The sequence below is a fragment of the Lithobates pipiens genome, unplaced genomic scaffold, assembly GCF_037356315.1.
Source record: "Lithobates pipiens isolate NorthernLeopardFrog02 unplaced genomic scaffold, aLitPip1_a1.2 Scaffold_8, whole genome shotgun sequence".
In the NCBI taxonomy this organism is placed as follows: Eukaryota; Metazoa; Chordata; class Amphibia; order Anura; family Ranidae; genus Lithobates; species Lithobates pipiens.
The window spans coordinates 156,414,178-156,434,712 of record NW_027507903.1 but is presented as its reverse complement, the minus strand read 5'-3'; the positions used below and the strand labels follow the sequence as shown (position 1 = coordinate 156,434,712).

The 20,535-nt window shown below is 40.9% G+C and overlaps 1 protein-coding gene across 3 annotated transcripts in view; it reads left to right on the top strand.

Annotated features, from left to right (window-relative positions):
• The window catches only part of UPF2 (UPF2 regulator of nonsense mediated mRNA decay), a 133,650-nt gene that overhangs the window by 96,289 nt on the left and 16,826 nt on the right, over positions 1 to 20,535 (top strand). For all 3 annotated transcript variants that reach the window (XM_077471883.1, XM_077471884.1, XM_077471882.1), the window contains exons 19-20: positions 1,056 to 1,223; positions 13,477 to 13,618. In XM_077471883.1, coding sequence (XP_077328009.1) covers positions 1,056 to 1,223; positions 13,477 to 13,618 — 310 coding nt within the window. The remainder of the gene's footprint in view (positions 1 to 1,055; positions 1,224 to 13,476; positions 13,619 to 20,535) is intronic.

Here is a 20,535-nt window from a genome sequence, read left to right as displayed (position 1 = left end):
ATGGGCGGCAATGCTGGGCACTGGTAGATGACACTGATGGGCACGGATATGTGGCACTGGGGTGCAGCACCTTTGAGGCAGATTGTGGGCACTGCTGGGTGGCACTGACGGGGGGCACTTATTTTTTAATCATCTTTATTGATGAGGGGGCAGGTGGGCACTGGCAGGGGGCAGGTGGGCACTGGCAGGGCTGGCCATGATCGGGACTGATTTCCCGATCACGGCCGCCGGTGATCGGCTCTTTTTTTTTTTTCTCGCGCGAGGAGGAATAATAGCCGATTACCGGCTCCGTTATATCACATGATCAGCTGTCATTGGCTGACAGCTGATCACGTGATAAGGGATCGGGATCGACCCCTTGCTCTGATTGGTGATCAGGCGAGTCTCACTCGCCGATCACAGAGCGCGCCGCGCGCGCTCCTCAGGGGGCGCGCAGGCCGCTCGTGCATGGGACTACGTCAATAGACGTAGTCCCGGAAAAGGAGATCCGCGCTGTAGCCGTCATTCGGCTATAGCGCGACTCTCAAGTGGTTAATGCATAATATGAGCCCATTCAAATGTAAAGTCTGCCTTAAAGTGGTATTTAAGTTCAGCTATAAAAAAAGTGGTTTTGCACAGAGTGGTTCTGATCCTTTTCGAGTCCCCTGCTGGAGCTCCTGGCTCCTCCCCCTTGACCAGTGCCCAAAATAGCAACGGGCTCAGCCCTGCCCCCACTCTTTCCTCACTGGCCCACTGTCTGTGTTTGACAGCAATGGGAGCCAGTGGCTCCCACTTCTGTCTCGGCCAATGGGGACATCGCTGGATCCTGAGGGGGCTCAGGTGAGTGTTAGGGGAGCAGAAGACAGAAGGTTTTTAGAATAGAATAAAAAAAGCTTCTGCCTTTACCACCACTTTAACACAGCATACCTTAATGATTAATTTGATATATATATAATGTGAATGAGTTCTAAGTGACTGAGTAAAGAAGTTTTTTTTCCCAGTCCAAAAAGACAACCTTCTCTCTTGATTTCTTTAAAAAAATATATATTTATTTATTTATTTTTTTTTTGTTTTAGCAACGCAGCGGAGAGTCTGTCAAAGTACATCAGCTGGATGTTGCCATTCCCTTGCATCTGAAGACCCAACTGAAGAAAGGACCAACCTTAACCAGTGCGGAGGGAGATGCAAACTGTGGAGACACGATGCCATTTGTGATGCTAACCAGAAGAGGCAACAAACAGCAGGTAACTTATTAATTAAAAGCATTTTGTTTATGGAAAGTTACTTCAGCTAGACTTTTCCAAAAGCTTGTGTAAACTTAAAACTAGGCAATTTTTCTCTTGCCTATATTCCTGCTTGCTCTTCAAGTCTATGTTAAAGCTGAACTCCAGGTGAATATTTAAAAATGTATTAAAGTGGTTTTCTCTGCATTAAGGTAAAAAAATGCCCCGCTAACTTTCTTACCCACCCCCACCACCATCCCTAAACACTTGATTCCTGTCACCATTCCAGCGCTGTCCTGGCTGCAACATTGTTTCTCACAATGAGATGCTGACAGCACCACAGCCATAGGGTTCTGCTGCTGTCAGGCAAACGCCTGTGAGTAGGGTTTGGGGGTGTTTCTTACTGGCAGAGAGGAAGTAAGGGACTACTTTATCATATATATTTTTACAAAAAAAACCTTTAAAAATACTTTAAAACTACCAGAGCTGTTTTTGCATATGTTCAAAAAATTTTTAGCCCTGAAGATTACATAAACCCCAGAGCATTATATATTTTCTGAAAGCAAATACCTTACAGAATAAAGTGGTGGTAGTTCCAATGTTTATATACTACATGTTTAAGCGCAACGATTTAGGAAACACAAAACCGTAAAAAATAGACTATATATAATTTTAGGGTACACAAGCATAATCGGTTTCCCAAATTTTTGGGGGGATAAAATCTAAAAGATGAGGTTGTGCTGAGTAAATATATACCCAAAATGTAAAACCTTAAAATTGTGTGCACCTGTGAAATGGCAAACGTGGGTATCATATATTTTCCATAGGTGATTCTTTAACCACTTCAGCCCCGGAAGGATTTACCCACTTCCTGACCAGGCCATTTTTTGCTATACGGCACTGCGTCAATTTAACTGACAATTGCGCGGTCTTGCGATGCTGTACCCAAACAAAATCGATGCCCTTTTTTTCCCCACAAATAGAGCTTTCTTTTGGTGGTATTTGATCACCTCTCCGTTTTTTGGGGGGGACCAGTGACATTATTACAGTAATCGGGGCTAAAAATATGCACTATTATTGTACTAATGACACAGGCAGGGAAGGGGTTAACGAGCGATCAAGGGGTTAAATGTGTTCCCTCACTGTGTGTCCTAACTGTATGGGAGACTGTGTCACTGGAGAAACACACATCTGTCTTCCTGCAAAGCAGAATGACCAAATCTGTGTGATCTCTCCTGTCAGAACGAAGATCTGCCTTGTTTACACGGGCAGATCCCCGTTCTGTCACTGCAGGTAACGATCGCAGGTGGCTGGTGGACATAGAGTCCGCTGGACCCGCTAATTGGGTCCCCCGCTGTCCAATGGGAGCACGCGCACCCACAAAAGCGAGTTCCTGTGCTGATCTACGGCGACTTGTGGGAGTGACCTTGCCACAACATAAATGATGGTGGCTGGCGGGGAAGCAGTTAATAAACCCATACAGGTCATCTGTTTAGAGTCACCCTGGAGCTCTGGTTGTGGGATTATTGCTCTCATCCTAGCATGCATGGCTATATGTAACGTGTAGGGAAATCGATGTGTGCATTTATTTTATGCATTACAGGTACTTGTATAGTGCCAACAATTTACGCAGTGGTTACATATACAGTGCTCAGCATAAAACGGTACACCCCAACAGATTTGTCAGAAAACTTTAATCAACATTTTCTATGGGTCACTATACTACAAAGTTCCCCCACAAATGTGGGCCATTGATTGCAACCAAGATTTGTAATTTGCACACGCAAAATATTTTTCCTATCAAATTCATTCAAGACCATGTTGCAAAAAATTTATATACTAAATAAAATGGAAGCAAAGCTAAAATTTTAAACCACAAAATCCTAATTAACAGGAATTCAACTACAGGTGAGAATCTAATTATTCATTAAACAAGTGTCCAGCAGACAGGTGAACATAAAAGGGTGTTACTTAACAAAGAAAACCCCTTCCCATTTCATGCTGTCAGCAATGGCACCACGAGGCCTAAGAAAGAAAATAATTTCTTTACACTAGAAAGGTGAAGGCTACAAGATCAGCAAAGCTTTACTTACCAGTCAGAATACTGTAGAAAAAGCGATAAAAAATTTAACAGAGATGCAACTGCAACCATCTCAGTCATCTGGGCCATCCACGGAAGTTAACACCTTGACAGGATCTTCTTCTGATAAGGGTTGACAAAAATTCGACATGCAAGATCACTGCAGCTAGCTAAAGAAGAAGAAAGCCAAACTGTGGTGATGGTTTCCCATGACACAACATGGCGTACCCTGCAGAAGAATGGCATCCATGAAGGAAGCCTCTCCTAAAGCCCATGCACAAAAAAGCCCACCTAGAGCTGCATTTCATTGATGGCATCATGAATTCACAGATGTACGGCTCTATATTGAAAGAGAAAATGCCACCATCACTCAGTGCCCTTGGTCTTTATGCACTTTTCCCCAACATGACCATGATCCAAAACACCCATCTAAGGCCACTGTTGAATTTCTGAAGAACAGGGTAAAAGTGATTCAGTGGCCAAGTATGTCTCCTGATCTGAACCCAATCGAACACCTATGAGGAATTTTGAAGAGACAAGTTGAGCATTACTCTGCACCCACCATCCTAGCTCTAAAAGAGGCCATTCTTGAAGAATGGGAAAAAATAGATGTCGCAATATGTTGCCAAATTGTTCATTCCATGCCTAGAAGACTTGGTGCTGTCCTTACAAATCATGGAGGTGATACAAAATACTAGTAGTAGTTTATGTTGTGTTATTTTGTTGGGTGTGTTCATTTTTGCATCAACTAATTTGAGTACAACTGAAGATTTTGTAATTCAAGTTATATTCGTAACCTTCCTTTCATGTACTGAGCCAAACAAATGTTCTATACAACTCAGTTTTGTAAAATTTTTTGAAATTGTTCTGGTTTTCATTGGGATATTGACTTAAAATCTTTTCAAAAGGGAGTGTACTCATTTATGCTGAACACTGTATATTGTAGATTCACATTAGTTCCTGCCCTCAAGGAGCTTACAATCTAAGGTCCCTAACTCACATTCATACAGTACTTACACATACCAGGGCCAATTTACATAGGAGCCATTTAACCTACCAGCCTGTCTTTGGAATGTGGGAGGAAACTGAAGTACCTGGAGGAAACCCACACAGTGAGAACGTGCAAACTCCAGGCAGGTAGTGCTGTGGTTTGGATTTAAACAAACAACCCTAGTACTGCCAGACAAAAGTGCTAACCACTTAGCCACTGTGCTGCCCAAGTTGATGCATGTATGTTGGGGTGGGGCTCAAAGCATTTTTGGGATGGCATTTTAAGTGCTTGGGTATACATTTTTTTTTTTTAGTTAATAAAATGATTATGCCCTGCCCTAAAATATCTGATTTCACACTTGTATGCATCTTTTCTGTATTAACCCATCACCTCCTTACCATGCAGATCTAACAAGCGTCTGGGCACCATTATGGTTTATTATTCACGTTGTAGTACTGTCCTAAATTGCCATGTTATTGGAAAGAGCTGAATCGAGCTATTTCTGTGGTGCCTGAGGTTTTCATTCCAGCCATAAAGTTACTTTTTAATGCAAGAAAAACTGCTTGTTTAGACAGTATTTCCTAATGAACTGAACTCTGGGGGGGGGGGATCCTCCATTGCAGGTGGGGTTACCCCTACATTGCAAGTGTTAAATGCAAAATTTTTGTCTAGGGTATCAGTGAAAAGCAACTTTTCTTGATGCTTGCTCCGTCCAGGCTGTAGCTCGCAGCTTCTTGTCCCCAATGTTGTGGGAGGTCGCAGGTCCTTTTGACATCAAGTACAAAATGGGGTCCATAGCCCTTAACTGGATGTGAGTATGCTGAAGGACAGTCTGAAAGTCAATGTTATAGGAGAGCGCCAGCTTCCAAAGGGTGGGGCTCAAACTCCCCTCAACCCGCCAAATACACTAGGCTTAGAACAAGCATTAAACCTTTTCAGTATGAGGTCAGCCACACTGCAAGGGAGATCGGCTTTAAGATCTATATTTTGTGCCCCAGACTTGGAATGCAAAGCTGCTTTAAAAAGAATGGTATTGGGTGTGTTTCATTTCAATTATTTTTAAAGTGGCTGTAAACCCTCCCCGCAACTTTGTCCTATGTAAATCAGAATAAAAAACCCTAATGAACACTGCTTGTAGATATCTCCTTACTTAGTATTGTTGTAATTCTTTTTGTTCTTTAGAATTACGTCACTGAGCATGCCCAGATCTCCCCTGATTTATGGCACACTCTCTGTGCTTATCTGTTATTAGGACTTCCTACGGCACAAAACTGAACTCTGCTAATCACTCAGAGCTTCCTCCTACACACCATGTGACCTCACATACAGTCTAAACTTGACCATTACTGCAGTCTTTATCATCTGAAGCTGATAAGTCTGACAAAGGCAAACATTAGACATCGGCACAAGTAAATACTATGAAATAAACAAGTAAGCTATGAACAGGGAAGCAGGGTTGCCATAGAAACATTGGATTGAGAAGGAGGCTTGGTTAACAGTACAGGAAGTGCTCAGTGTAAGGGTGGAAATACACTCCACTGTGGACTCCGAAAACAATACTTAAGATGGTGCTGCCTAACCCCTGGAAACAATTATTTTTTTTTTTTTTAAGTTTCTTTAAACAGTAAGTAATATGTGATTTGGGCTGGATTACAGTGGCTATAGTCTGATTTCATTTAGTCCATTATAATAAGTAAAGAAGCATCAGAGTGAGAGAGTTTACTTCCTCTTTAAATGTGATTATTTTTTTTCCCCCCTCATTTTTATGTAAGAAAAGCCAGTTTTAAATATTTTTTTCCAAGAAAAACAAACTACTGTCTTCACGTCCAAGGCTTTAGCAAAGCTTGTTAAATGATATGTAAATGCTGAAAGAATGATGCTCTTCAAACTAGGATTTCAAAGCTTAAAAGCTTAAACGGTACCAGTTGATATGGTTGTGAGTTGCTAAGAAAATGCAAACCTTAATGCACTGATCATTGTTTCATAACTAGCAGCGCAACCTAAAGAGGATTTAATTTCACTGATCAAATGGAGGAAACTCTTAAGGATCACTGATGTAATATTTGAAATGTTGTTGCTGGAACTGTACCTAGAGTCCCTGTCAAATAATCCAGGATTATTCATTGCAATCTGTAACCTACTGAACTTCATTCATAAAACCGAGCTAAGAGCAGTGAATGAAAAGGATTACATGTGAAATGACACCAGCCTGAGTGTTCTATTTCTAAGAGTTTAAGATTGAAAAATGATCTGCACATGTGTTTGTAGTTTTTGTTTGATTTGGAATTCTTTAGTTCATTGTTGGACTGTATGTAATTGTTCCAGTGCAGACTTTACAAAATGGGATCTTTAGATGTAGCATACACTTTCAGTTTTTAACAGCATTGTAATAGCTTTACAAACAACTATCTTCATCAATCCTATGTAAACTTATTTGAAAATGTCTTTCATGTTGTGAGTGCTGCCTGTCTGCTTGCCATCTCATTTGACATCTTCTTGGATTCCCTGCTTGCTTTGTGGCTTCTCTGCTCATTTCCTTTTTTATTTTTATTATTTTTATTTTTTTATTTGTAAGGATTACATATCTAATGGTACCTTGCCTTTAAAGCAGAACTTATCAATAGCAGTTTGATAATTAATGCTCTTTAACAAAAGAACATTTTACATTAATTATGCTACCAAAATTAGTGTGTGCCGTAAATTACCTCCCAGCTTTGCTCCTGTTTTTTCTTACCAGAGGCTGCCATTTTGTTGAAGCAAGAGCAGTCACATCCTTAGTGAGAACCCTCTCCTTGGTCTCAAAAACTGTCACCTTCTGTATGTAAAATGTGTTAATTTCCAGCCTTGACTGTATGACTTGGCTTGGCTAGACCCTAGCCTTGCAAGTTTAAATCCAGCCATACATGTATCAAAATTCAGCAGGTCAAGTGATCATTATATAGGTACCCTGGTTGTACAAGTGTCGATCTATCGATCGACTTGTGTACACTTGGTCTGTTGGGTTTTTCCTGAACGATTAGTGCCATCAGCAGCACTAATCTTTGCAGTGGAAGGAAGGAAAATTGCATAATCTATGGCCTGCCTAACTTTCGTGTCTCCTTTGGCAGCAGAATTTGTCCTTTTGCCACTCCTGTTTTTTTTTTGTTTTTTTTTGTTTTTTTTCCTCCCTCCCTAAGGCTACTTTCACACTGAATCACTGCTAAAACAGTGCTAAAGTGCTGGTCGTTTTTGCGGTGCTTTTCGAGCACTAGTGGGCTGTTTTTTTAGGTCACGTGACAACAGGACCTTATGAAAGAAATGTAAAAAGACCAGTTTTCAGCTTTTTTGCTGGAGGTATGTGTCTGTGTAGCTCCAGGAAGTGAACAGGCAGCAGCTTCAGCTGCCCACAGTTAAAATGAATGCAGCCAGACTGAGTGAGATTTCTGCAGCCTATTTGGCAAGTACAGAATCACAGTATATAAAAAATAATATGCAAAGTGGTTGGAGGGAAACTTCACAATAGTAAAGATGTTTTTATTACAAATTATGTGAGCAGACTGCATTTCCTCTTTAAGGTAAAAGTCCAGTCAAAAACTATCTAAGCTTAAACTTGCTCCCACCCCATTTTTTTTTTTTTTATTTTTTTTTTTAAGCGCTATACTAACTACATTGTAGAGGAAAGATGCTTATACAGTACAGACCAAAAGTTTGGACACACCTTCTCATTTAAAGAGTTTTCTTTATTTTCATGACTATGAAAATTGTAGATTCACACTGAAGGCATCAAAACTATGAATTAACACATGTGGAATTATATACTGAACAAAAAAGTGTGAAACAACTGAAAATATGTCTTGTATTCTAGATTCTTCAAAGTAGCCACATTTTGCTTTGATTACTGCTCCGCACACTCTTGGAATTCTGTTGATGAGCTTCAAGAGGTAGTCACCTGAAATGGCTTTCCAACAGTCTTGAAGGAGTTCCCAGAGATGCTTAGCACTTGTTGGCCCTTTTGCCTTCACTCTGTGGTCCAGCTCACCCCAAACCATCTCAATTGGGTTCAGGTCTGGTGACTGTGGACCCCATCACTCTCCTTCTTGGGCAAATAGCCCTTACACAGCTTGGAGGTGTGTTTGGGGTCATTGTCCTGTTGAAAAATAAATGATGGTCCAACTAAACGCAAACCGGATGGAATAGCATGCCGCTGCAAGATGCTGTGGTAGCCATGCTGGTTCAATATGCCTTAAATTTTGAATAAATCCCCAACAGTGTCACCAGCAAAGCACCCCCACACCATCACACCTCCTCCTCCATGCTTCACTGTGGGAACCAGGCATGTAGAGTACATCCGTTCACCTCTTCTGCGTTGCACAAAGACACAGTGGTTGGAACCAAAGATCTCAAACTTGGACTCATCAGACCAAAGCACAGATTTCCACTGGTCTAATGTCCATTCCTTGTGTTCTTTAGCCCAAACAAGTCTCTTCTGCTTGTTGCCTGTCCTCAGCAGTGGTTTCCTAGCAGCTATTTTACCATGAAGACCTGATTCACCCAGTCTCCTCTTAACAGTTGTTCTAGAGATGTGTCTGCTGCTAGAACTCTGTGTGGCATTGACCTGTTCTCTAATCTGAGCTGCTGTTAACCTGCGATTTCTGAGGCTGGTGACTCGGACGAACTTATCGTCCGCAGCAGAGGTGACTCTTGGTCATCCTTTCCTAGGGCGGTCCTCAAATGAGCCAGTTTCTTTGTAGCGCTTGATGGTTTTTGCCACTGCACTTGGGGACACTTTCAAAGTTTTCCCAATTGTTCGGACTGACTGACCTTCATTTCTTAAAGTAATGATGGCCACTCGTCTTTCTTTACTTAGTCCTACTGAATAGAGTGTTAGCTGCTTTTTTATTGCCATAATACAAATTCTATCAACTGTGTGCTGTATCCACCTCCTGCACAACACAACTGATGGTCCCAACCCCATTTATAAGGCTGGAAATCCCACTTACTAAACCTGACAGGGCACACCTATGAAGTGAAAACCATTTCAGGTGACTACCTCTTGAAGCTCATCAACAGAATGCCAAGAGTGTGTGGAGCAGTAATCAAAGCAAAAGGTGGCTACTTTGAAGACCCTAGAATATAAGACATATTTTCAGTTGTTTCACACTTTTTTTGTTCAGTATATAATTCCACATGTGTTTATAGTTTTGATGCCTTCAGTGTGAATCTACAATTTTCATAGTCATGAAAATAAAGAAAACTCTTTGAATGAGAAGGTGTGTCCAAACTTTTGGTCTGTACTGTATTTACCTATTCCCTAGCTGCCCTGGTCCAGTCATGTTATCTCTTCAGCAGCCGGCTTCAGTGAAGTGGAGAGATTGCTGACAACGGCTGAAATGCATATGCGGTGGCATCACCTATTGACTTATTATAGGGCATCCATTGTCGGCTGCCCTTCCTCTACACAGTTCGTGCTGGATGTCAATCCTGTGATGGGAACTGAGCACCCAGGGATATAGGCAAGTATACCTCTTTCCTATACAGGGCAGCTAATATAGGGCTTGGAATGGGGGTGGCGCAGGTTTAAGCTTAGATCATTTTTGACTGGACATCTACTTTAAAGCTGTCAACAGATTGACCTCTAGTGAGATTCCCTCACTGCTTTGATTATTGGCACAACGTCATGAATACAAGACAACTGAGACTGTGCTTACCAGGGTGAGACAGTTCCTTAATGGATTTTAAACAGTATAGGCACTTATTAACATTTTGCATATGTTTTCCTGCAAAAAGGGCCAGCGTGAAGTCATTTTATCGTGCCTTTATTTTTGACTGTTTCATTGTAAGCAGTCATTACGTAGTGTTTCTTGTACTGACTGTGCCTCCTGAAATTCATTCTCTGTAGTTTAGACATTCCCTTTCTCCAAATGAACAAAGTTTTTATTAGGTAAAGTCTGTTTGACAACAAACATGTTCAATTAATTTGATTCTCTTGTGAACCTGTACAAGTTTGAAAGGAAACTCGCGTTTAGGGAAATCTTAAATGATTCCCTCATGGGTGTCCCCTTTACCCATTTTCAACCAGTCAGCACCACTGAGGCCTCTGACACCATTCAAGTTTGCTCAAAACCTTTATAGTTAAGCTTGGCAAGGCTGAGAGTCTTCTGATTCTCAGATTACTCTATTGTCGTTGCCAGCTAAGACACCATTGCCCTGCAGGTTATATCAGAATATCCCATTAGATCCTCACTAAGCTTTTGGACATACACATTTATGACAACTTGCATGAAAGATGACTGGGTAACAAAGGACCAATTTGAGTACTTCACCACTCGGTTCATACATTGTATTATTATTTTCACGCTTGCTCCTGGACAACCCGTAATTTTAGCTAGAGGATTTATTCTATAGCTACTTGCTATATTGACTACTTTCTGGAGCCTATTTATATTGCCTATTTGTTACTCTTGATTTCAAAAGATTATATACAGCAAGTCCCCATGAAGAAGGGGATTGAGGGAGTATATAGAGTTCTTTCTTCATTGGGTCACTAGTGACTGAAAGTAACTAGCTTGCTAGATTTGTGAAGACTTGTTCTTACCTTGAACTACCTTAATTTGAGAAATTCAATCTTCAATGTTCCGGCACAGCAGAGGGCTCAAATATGACACTATCCTGTATTTTTTCCCGATGTCTTCTACTACTGTATGCTAGACTTTAGCCCCCTCCAGTGAGTTGATGAGAGGTAGCTTTCTTCAAGTGACACCATACCACTGGCATTTTTTCCTGACTAGGGTGTACATCAATATTATCGTTCCTGTCCCCGATTCAGGATTTAGGCATTAGTGTCACTAATATTTACTACAGAAACATATAGTGCTGTTAATTTGCACAGAACTTTACATACATACAGTGCATTCAAATAGTATTCAGACCCTTTCACTTTTTTCAGTTTTTGTTGCAACCTGATATTACAATTGTTTAAATAAAGAAATGTCCCTCTATCTACACTCGGTACACCATAATGACAATGTGAAAACAGAATTTTAGAATTGTCTAAGAATTTATTAAACATAAAGAACTGAAATGTCACATTGGACAAAGTATTCAGACCCTTTGCAACAATACTTGAAATTTTAGCTCGGATGCCTCGCAGTTATCTTGATCGCTGAAATGTTTCTACACAATGTTCGGAGTCCACCTATGATAAATTTAATTGATTTGACAGGATTCAGAAAGGCTCTCTATAAAAGGCCTCACAGCTGACCATGCATACTGTATCAGAGCAAAAGCCATGAGATCAAAGGAACTGCCTGCAGAGCTCAGACAGGATTATTGCAAGGCACAGATCTAGCGAATGCTACAAAAAAAAAATTCTGCACTGAAGGCTTCCAAGAACAGAGTGGCATCCATAAATCTTAAATGGAAGGAGTTAGTGCAACTAGAACTCTTCCAAAAGATGGATGCCTGCCCAAACTGAGCAATCAGGGGAGAAGGGCCTTAGTAGGAGATGTGACCAAGAACCCGGTGGTCACTCTGACTGAGCTCCAGAGATCCTGTGTGGAGATGGAACAGAGTTCTGTAAGGACAACCATCACTGCAGCCCTCCGCCGATCTGAGCTTTATGGCAGAGTGGCTAGACGGAAGCCTCTCCTCAGTGCAAAATACATGAAAGCTTGCTTGGAGTTTGCAAAAGCTTTCTTGCTAGTAGTGTTGTAATTGGGATTCGATTTCATCGTGTATGCCCACAAGACAGCTCATGATCTCTAAGCAGTGGTCACACATTGACAGAACCTTCATCAACCTGGTTGAATGCTGTACTACAATACTTAATATCCCACAATATCTCCCTTACTTTTCAGCTTCCCCATTTTATGCCGATCATGGGTATTGCATGTTGCTTTTACTCCTCTCAATTCAATACAAGTTGTGTTTGTTTCTTATACATTCTGCTCAGAAGGCATTCTTTTTATGTCATTCTACTTCATGGGGGGAGTTACTCTATTCTTTCATTATCTGACTGCTTGGTTTGGCTCTACTGGTATCCAGGTATTTTTTATTTTTTTAGCAAGCTGCATTGTTTATGCCTAGTACACACAATGGAAAAATAATCAGATTTTTGGTACACAGCTTTCAAGAGCCTATCATGACAGTTAATGCAAAATTTTCTGAAGAGACCAGTGTCAAATATGTTCTCATACGATAACAGAACAAACCATTTTTGTGTAGATGGTATAGTATTTGTACAAAAAAGTGTGACCAAGACCATGCATGCTTGGAAATAAAATACATTTACATCACTCTCGAAGTTGTATTCTCTCTGAGAATTTTCGTAACTTTAGTATAGCAAAGCTTCGGGGGGGGGGAAATAAAACTTGTTTGGCGCCCTTACAGCTTCACATGGACGTAATCGGCCCAGGGGCTCCAGATGGCCTCGAATCACTTAGTATCATTGATCACACTGACGATTTGATCATTGAGCATTATCCAAGACACTTTTTGTCTATATGGTGTATACGGGCTATAGAAAGTTTTACAGCCAGAGGCATGGGGAAGATGCTCAATTGGTTCATTTTACAGCACAATATGGGGTTGGTGAGGGATGGGGATCTGAACTCCATATTAAAGCAAATGCTGCCTTATTCCAGAAACCCTGTAACCTCGGACACTCCCACCATATATGATACATAGTGCCAAGCACGTGGCATCCTTGATAACATAGGGGTTAGGAAGACGGATACAACCTTGACAACCGGAAAGGCACCATGTACCACCTCGTCAGTACTTTGACATTGGCCTCAACTAGGGAACCATTCAAGATACGATAAGCCAAATGGAAGGAAGTGTGCCAACGATCTATATCACTTTCAGAGGCTAGATCTGAGTCCCACACCTGCATGTATGGAAATTTGTCTGGGGTATCAAGCAGCTTTTTTTTCTTTCTCCCTTTTTTTTTTTTTTGATTGTGATATCATCACTTGGGATTGGTATAGGGATAGTTGTGTAGGGATAGTTTTGGGTGTGTTTGTTAGTCTTTACCATATAGCTGTGTCTCGATAATGACGTCATAACTTATCAGTATGGTATGTTGAAGTCTGTGGTTTTTACATTTCAAGACCCATGAGTGTTCTCCCCCCCCCCCCCCCCCCCCCCCCCCCCTCCCCAACGTGAGAGTGTTTTGTATGTATACTATGATGATGATATAACTTTACAAATTATTTGTTTTCCAGTTTAAAATTCTGAATGTACCAATGTCCTCCCAACTGGCTGCAAATCATTACAACCAACAGCAAGCAGAGCAAGAGGAAAGGATGAGGATGAAAAAGCTCACTTTGGACATTAATGAACGTCAAGAACAGGAGGATTACCAGGGTAATAATGTCTTTCCTTGTTATGTTCGCTGTTATGCTCCTCTCGTAGTAATACACACAGGCATGAGTTGTATTCTTTCCCTTTTTGTTATCCAGCTTTTTTTTTTTTTAAAGTCTCAGCCCCCCAGCTTCTTAAGTCTCAGAATGTCTATATTGGTAATCGTAATTACCTGCAACACCTCTCTCCAATAGTTTTTAACTTTTGGGCACTTCCATATGTGGGCCATTGTTCCCACTTCACCAACATTTCCGCCAGCATAGTCGTGAAACTTCCTTTTGACATTTATGTGCCTTAGCCAGTGTAATATACCAGCGTGCTAAAAATGTATAATTTAATTTATTTCTATGGTGTTACTGTCTATTACCGTGGAATGTGTCCTCTTGAGGAATTTCCCATAATCTTGCTTTTTCTCTCCCTTACCCATATGTTCTTGCCACTTTATTATGAATGGCGGTATTTCCGGCCCCTTCAATCTCACAAGCACTTTATAGATCTTTGTTCTTTGTTCCTTTTGCCATACATAGCCACTCTAATAGCCGTAAGTCCTCCTTGGGGCTTACTGGTTGAGGCAGTGACATAACAAAATGTTTCAGCTGGGAGTACCACCATTAGTCTATTACCATTAAGTAATTTTTTTATTTTAAATCCTGTAACGTGTATATTTTGACTTTCATCCTGATATCTTTTAATTCTTCTCCTTCTCCTTCTCTTTTTTTTTTTTTTTAAATCCATTCCCCAAACAATCTCCCTTTCCCTGAGGGGAAAAAAGTGTTTATTTTAATGGTATCAGGGTTGAATTGAATTCCCATTTTTCCTTTTTGTGTGCATCAAATCCCAGATTGCCAAGATTTTCTTTGTTCTTACATGTATATTTTCACTTATTTCTCTATATTCCAGTGTTATCTAAATTACTTTCTCCAGTGCTACATTGCTAATCGTGTTTTACAATTTAACCCATCTTTATTTTAAATTTTTACCCATTCTAACACCCGTGATAGTAATATTGCATTATAGTAATTTTACTATATCCGCCTCCCCCCAGCCCCCCCTTGCTTTTTGTCTTTATTCAGTACCGTGTTTCTTTTTCTGCCATATAAACCTGAATAGTGACGTTTTTTTTCAGTGTGTTAAAATACGCTTGTGGGAGGGGGATTGGCAGCATTTGCATTTTATACTTGCTCTTAGGCAAAATTGCCATTTTAAAAATATTTATCCTCCCTAACCAGGAGAGGAGTCCTGTTGCAGTTTTGTTATTTTCCTTTTTTTTTTTTTTTTTTTTTTCCATTCAGGAGCAGAATAAAATTTGCTTGGTATATTGTCTCTTCAGATGGTGTTATATTAATTCCTTTTCTCGCCATGTAAATGGGAACTCTTGTTAGAATATCTGCACGTCCTGTTTCTTCACGTTTGATATTAATAATCTCTGATTTAGAGGGGTTCGTTTTAAAGTTTGATATTTCTCCATGGGTTTTTAAAAGCTTCATTAGATTGGGAAGGGTTACTCTAGGTTTGATGATGTAAAACTCTATATCATCGTCATATGCCGCTGGTTTGTGCTCTTCGTCTCCTATCATAATCTCCCCTATATCTGAACTCTGTCTGACCGCCTCCAAAAGTGGCTCTAACGAGAGAACAAACAATAGGGGGGACAGCCCTGTCTACTCCCATTATACATCTCAAAGGATTTAGACACTGTCCCATTGACCTTTACCCTAGTTGTTGGCTGGTTATACAATGCTTCAATCCAGTTGATCATCTTTGGGCCTACTCCCATTACCTCCAATGTCTTCATCATGTATTCCCAGTCTACCCTATCAAACGCTTTATCCGCGTCTGTTGAGAGTAGTAGTCCTGGTACCAACTTTTTTTTATTTATTTTTATTTCCTGCGTGAGTAACTATGTTCTAACACCATTATCCCTTCCTGGGATGAATCAGACCTGGTCCGCATGGACAAAGTCGTTCATTACCGTTTTCAGCCGACTCGCTAGAACCTTAGCGAATAGTTTTGTGCATTTAGCAATAAAGTCTAGAAATTGTACATAGGGTAGCGTCTTTCCTTATTCCTTTGGAATAATAGTAATAAGTGCCACTAGAGCGTCCCTTCTCCCAATGTTACATCAACATCACACCCTGAGGAATATACGAAATTCCCTTGTATCGACACTAGAGGTCGACCGATATATATGGGTTTTTCTCTAGCCGATGCCGATTTTTTTTTTTTTTTATCCCCCTTCATCTTATAAAACTGACACCTTTCCCACTGGGGCATTTTTTTAGGTGCTTTTGGGCTAAAAATAGCGCCTGTAAAGTGCCTGCAAAACGTCTCCCCTGCAGTCTGTGTGAAAGAGAGTGCTTTCACACTGAGGCGATGCGCTGGCAGGATGTTAAAAAAAAAAAAAAAGTCCTGCAAGCAGCACGTTTTGGAGTGATGTATACCGCTCCTCCACCACTCCTGCCCATTGATATTAATGGACACCACTGCCGAAGCGCATGCAATGCGATTTGGCAGCGGTGCTTCTTGGGCGCATTTAACCTCTTCTTCGGCCGCTAGCTAGATTATATGCACCCAACTAGCAGCCGAATAGCACCGCTAAAATGATGGTAAAGCGCTGCTAAAACTAGCAGCATTTTACCATCAACGCCAGCCTGCTCCAGTGTGAAAAGCAGCCTATAAATAAAAACAGGTAGTCCAAAACTTTTGGACGAAAAAAAATGGGCTAACTTTACTGTTTGTTTTTTTTTTTTTTTTGTTTTTTTTAATGTATTTTTCCTAAAAAAAAAATTGTATTTGAAAGACCTCTGCGCAAATAACGTGTAACATAAAATATTGCATCAACCGCTATTTTATTCCCTAGGGTCTCTGCTAAAAAGAAAATTATATATATATATATATATATATATATATATATATATATATATATATATATATATATATATATATATATATATATATATATATATATATATATATATATATATATATATATATATAATATAATATAATATAATATAATATAATATAATTTTTTGGGGGTCTAAGTGATTTTCTGGCAGAAAAATACAGGACTTTTACTTGTAAGCAACAAGTGTCAGAAAAGATTAGTCTTTAAATGGTTAAACTGAGAACTCCACACACAGAGTTGAGTTCATTCCTTCAGGTGTAAACATTGTATCTTTTTGCTCTTTTCTTGGCAGACTGCCCAGAGAGGAAACAAGTGCTTCTATGAAGACTCAGGCAACTTGCATTGACTTCTATTACAGAAGTCATTTCCAAGTCGCGCTGTAGTTCTAAATCGGCCTTTTTATGAGCTCAATCGGCCGATGCCGATTAATTAAAAAAACGGCAAATATCGGCCGATATATCGGTCGACCTCTAATCGACACATGTAGGGGATAGGATGGCACGCTCGGCAGATCAGCTGTTAGGAAAACGATCAGCATGCCATCCCGTTAAAGGCCAGTTTCAACCATTCATTTTTTTTACTTGATGTAGAATGGCGCACTGAATCGCCTGGATATTGTGAGTACCCTGTGTGGGACCTGTTTATTTTTTTGGTTCAATAAATAGCATAAGCATACTACACTATTAGATCCTTTTTTTTTTTTTTTTTTTTTTTTTTTTTTTTTTTTCTTCATTGATTTACTGAGGCACATTGGTGATTGATCCAGGATCCCGGACGCACTGTTTGAACCCTGTAGTGGTTCCAAAGCGTGTATTGACCAAGCTTAACAGCAAGGTCACACACCTTAAGGTGAGTCTTCATTACATGGGGGGAGCACCTGAGTGAGAACAGTGTCTGATTATCGCATCAACAGCTCTGCCATTTTCATCCTTCGTTGGGAGTTGGCTTTTTGTTATTCTGTATCATTCTCTTGCTCTTCATTTATGGTCATTGACTTGTTGGCTCCCACAGATAGTCTGCCCTGTCAAGTCTTGAGGCCCCCATTTGTTTGCCAGGCTCTCCTTGCCTACTTCTTGTGTCATGTATTTCTTAATTGTCCCCGGACTAGCGTTTACTTTGGGAGGATTCCCTCCTGCACCTCTCCCCCGACTTCCCCCTCATGTTGATGTTTTATGTCTGTGGTATTTGAAGTATTTGCAGTGTTCGATGAATACCTTGCCTCCCTAACTCCTTTCGCCTTTTTCCGAGTCGTCTCTCTTTCAGGACAGTCTTTCACAGACTGTTTTCTACCTGTAACCGGGGATAGAGAACTATATATATATATATATATATATATATATATATATATATATATATATATATATATATATATATATATATATATATATATATATATATATATATATATATAATTATATTTTTCTGCCAAAGGCACTCTCTCTCACAGGCTATTTTCTGGGTGCTACCCGGATATATTTTTAAAGGTATGTCTTAAGAAATGTTTTAACAGTTCCATCAAAAGTGGTTCCAGCACCAATGATAAGAATAGTAAAATACAGTTGTAGTTTTGATAGTGCCTGACTCCTTTCTCTCCTTCAGGTCAGTCTCTCACAAACTGCTTCCTGCTTGTGACCAGGCCCATCTTTAGGTGTTAAATTTTGGTTTCGACAAAGGCATTCCCCCCAATCAGCCTCTCTCACAGGCTGTTTCTGGGTGCTACCCAGGTGTGTTTTTAGAGGTATGTCTTTAGTGATATTTTAACAGTTTTAGCCGTTTTAACAATTCCAGCAAAAGTAGTTCCAGGCAAAAGTGTTGGGGGGTCTCCTCTCGGGTCAGACTTCTCACACAATTTCATACTGTCTTTTCTTTAAGCCAGTCTCTCTCACAGACTGCTTATTATATTCGGGGGTAAGATACAGTCCAACAACAGCTTAATAAAAGCAGACTCGACTTACCCCTTCTGTGCCTAGGCTCTTGCTGGTGCAGATGCCAAACTCTGGGATTTTCTTCCAACTAATCCCTCTTGATGGACCGTCTGTAGCCTCTCCAATCTTGGAGCAATAGTGGGTTCAAGTGCTAGGCAGGGGGGTCTGGTGCCCTGATTTGGAAGGTGGCGGTCACAGTCACTCCTTTCCCAGAGCGTTACACTTCCGCCAAGTTTGATCTTGAGACCTCTATCTCTATCTCTCCCCTCCTCTCTCTGGGCTCCAAACCACGCTGCACACTCGTGCTCTCTCCTACTTCCGACTGATGGTTGATGGCTCTCACTGCTTGCCGCTGTTAATCACAGTCTCTCATTTAGATGCCGTACACCATACCGTCTTTTGGTTGAAGCTTGTCAGGTACAGAAGCTTAGTGGCTCAAGGAAGACCCAGAGAAGAGGTCAGGAAGGCGCTGGACAGAACCGAACTTCTGATTCCACTGTCCGCAATCAGGTTGGGGAGGAGGGTTTTCACAAGCTCAGCAGCTGCTCCTGACCGGCACCATAATCAGGCTCCTCCCTTTTTGTTCCTTTCAGGTTGTAACTTGATTTTCATTTTAATGAGTGAACTAAGTATTTGATCCCCTATCAATCAGCAAGATTTCTTACTCCCAGCTGTCTTCTATACAGGTAAAGAGCTGAGATTAGGAGCACTCTCTTAAAGGGAGTGCTCCTAAACTCAGCTTGTTATCTGTATAAAAGACACTTGTTCACAGAAGCAATCAATTGATCCAATTAGAATCTCTCCACCATGGCCAAGAGGTGTTTAAGCATGTCAGGAACAAGATTGTAGACCTTAACAAGGCTGGAATGGGCTACAAAACCATTACTAAGCAGGTTGCTGAGAGGGTAAAAGTTGGTGCGATTATTTGCAAACGGAAGAAATAACTGAATATGAAATAACTGCAATTTCCCTTGGTCTGGGGCTCCATGCAAGTTCTCACCTTATGGCATTGGAATGATCATGAGAATGGTGACGAATCAGCCCAGAACTACTCTGGAGAATCTTGTCAATGATCTCAAGGCAGCTGGGACCATGGTCACCAAGAAAACAATTAACCTGACCCCATGCTGTGCGGGCGGCCTGTTATGTTGGTGCAGGCACTGAATCATGTGGGGTGGCTCACCTTGGCACTTGGTGAAGTGCGTTCAATTAGCAAGAGGGTGCGATACAGGTTCAGGGCTGTGGTCCATTGCTACGGACCCCTTTCCTTAAAGACCCCTTTGGAATTTATAATACCTAAAACCTGGACTTTATATACAGGTCCGCATCGAACCTTTAAGACGGGGTCAGGGCCTGTATCTCTGACCGTTGCTATGTGAACGGGTTGTGTCTGGAATATATTCACTTCGCAGGGCAAAATTTTCAAACTTGTCAATAAAATTCAACCGCTCTGTCTTGGGTTAATATGTTAACTCGCGCTACTGGTCGCAACTTTTTCTACCGCTTCTTCATGGAGCCCTTATAAGGTACTCTGATATTTCTTCCCACTCTTTTGCCTGGAGAAAATTATTTTTCTAAGACAACTGAGATCCAGGAAAAATCCTTTCCAAATGAACTCCATTCCAAATGATCTCACCTTACTCTCTGAAAACATGCACTCTTTTACCTCTCCTCCTTTTCACCATTACAGCCTCTCTCCTCAAACTCTTTTCTTCACCCCTCTTCTCCACCCCACAATCTGTACATATCACCCTCACTTCTCCCCTCTCCCTACTTCTGCACTCATCACCTCTTTCTAACTCTAAGCCCACTTGCTAATAAACCTCCCAAGATACTGAAGCATGTCCCCTCATACAAATCGTTATCTCATATTACCTCCCTTATTTTTCTGCTTCTCCTAACCGCTGGAGATATTTCCCCAAACCCTGGGCCTCCCTTTTTTAATTATACCCATCACCATCACACTACACCCTCTGGCAGTAGTCGCAATTTAGTCTCCATTTCCCCTTCTTACCAATGCCAGCCTCCCCCTCTCCTGTGCCCTCTGGAAAACGCTCGCTCTGTCTGCAACAAACTCACCGCTGTTT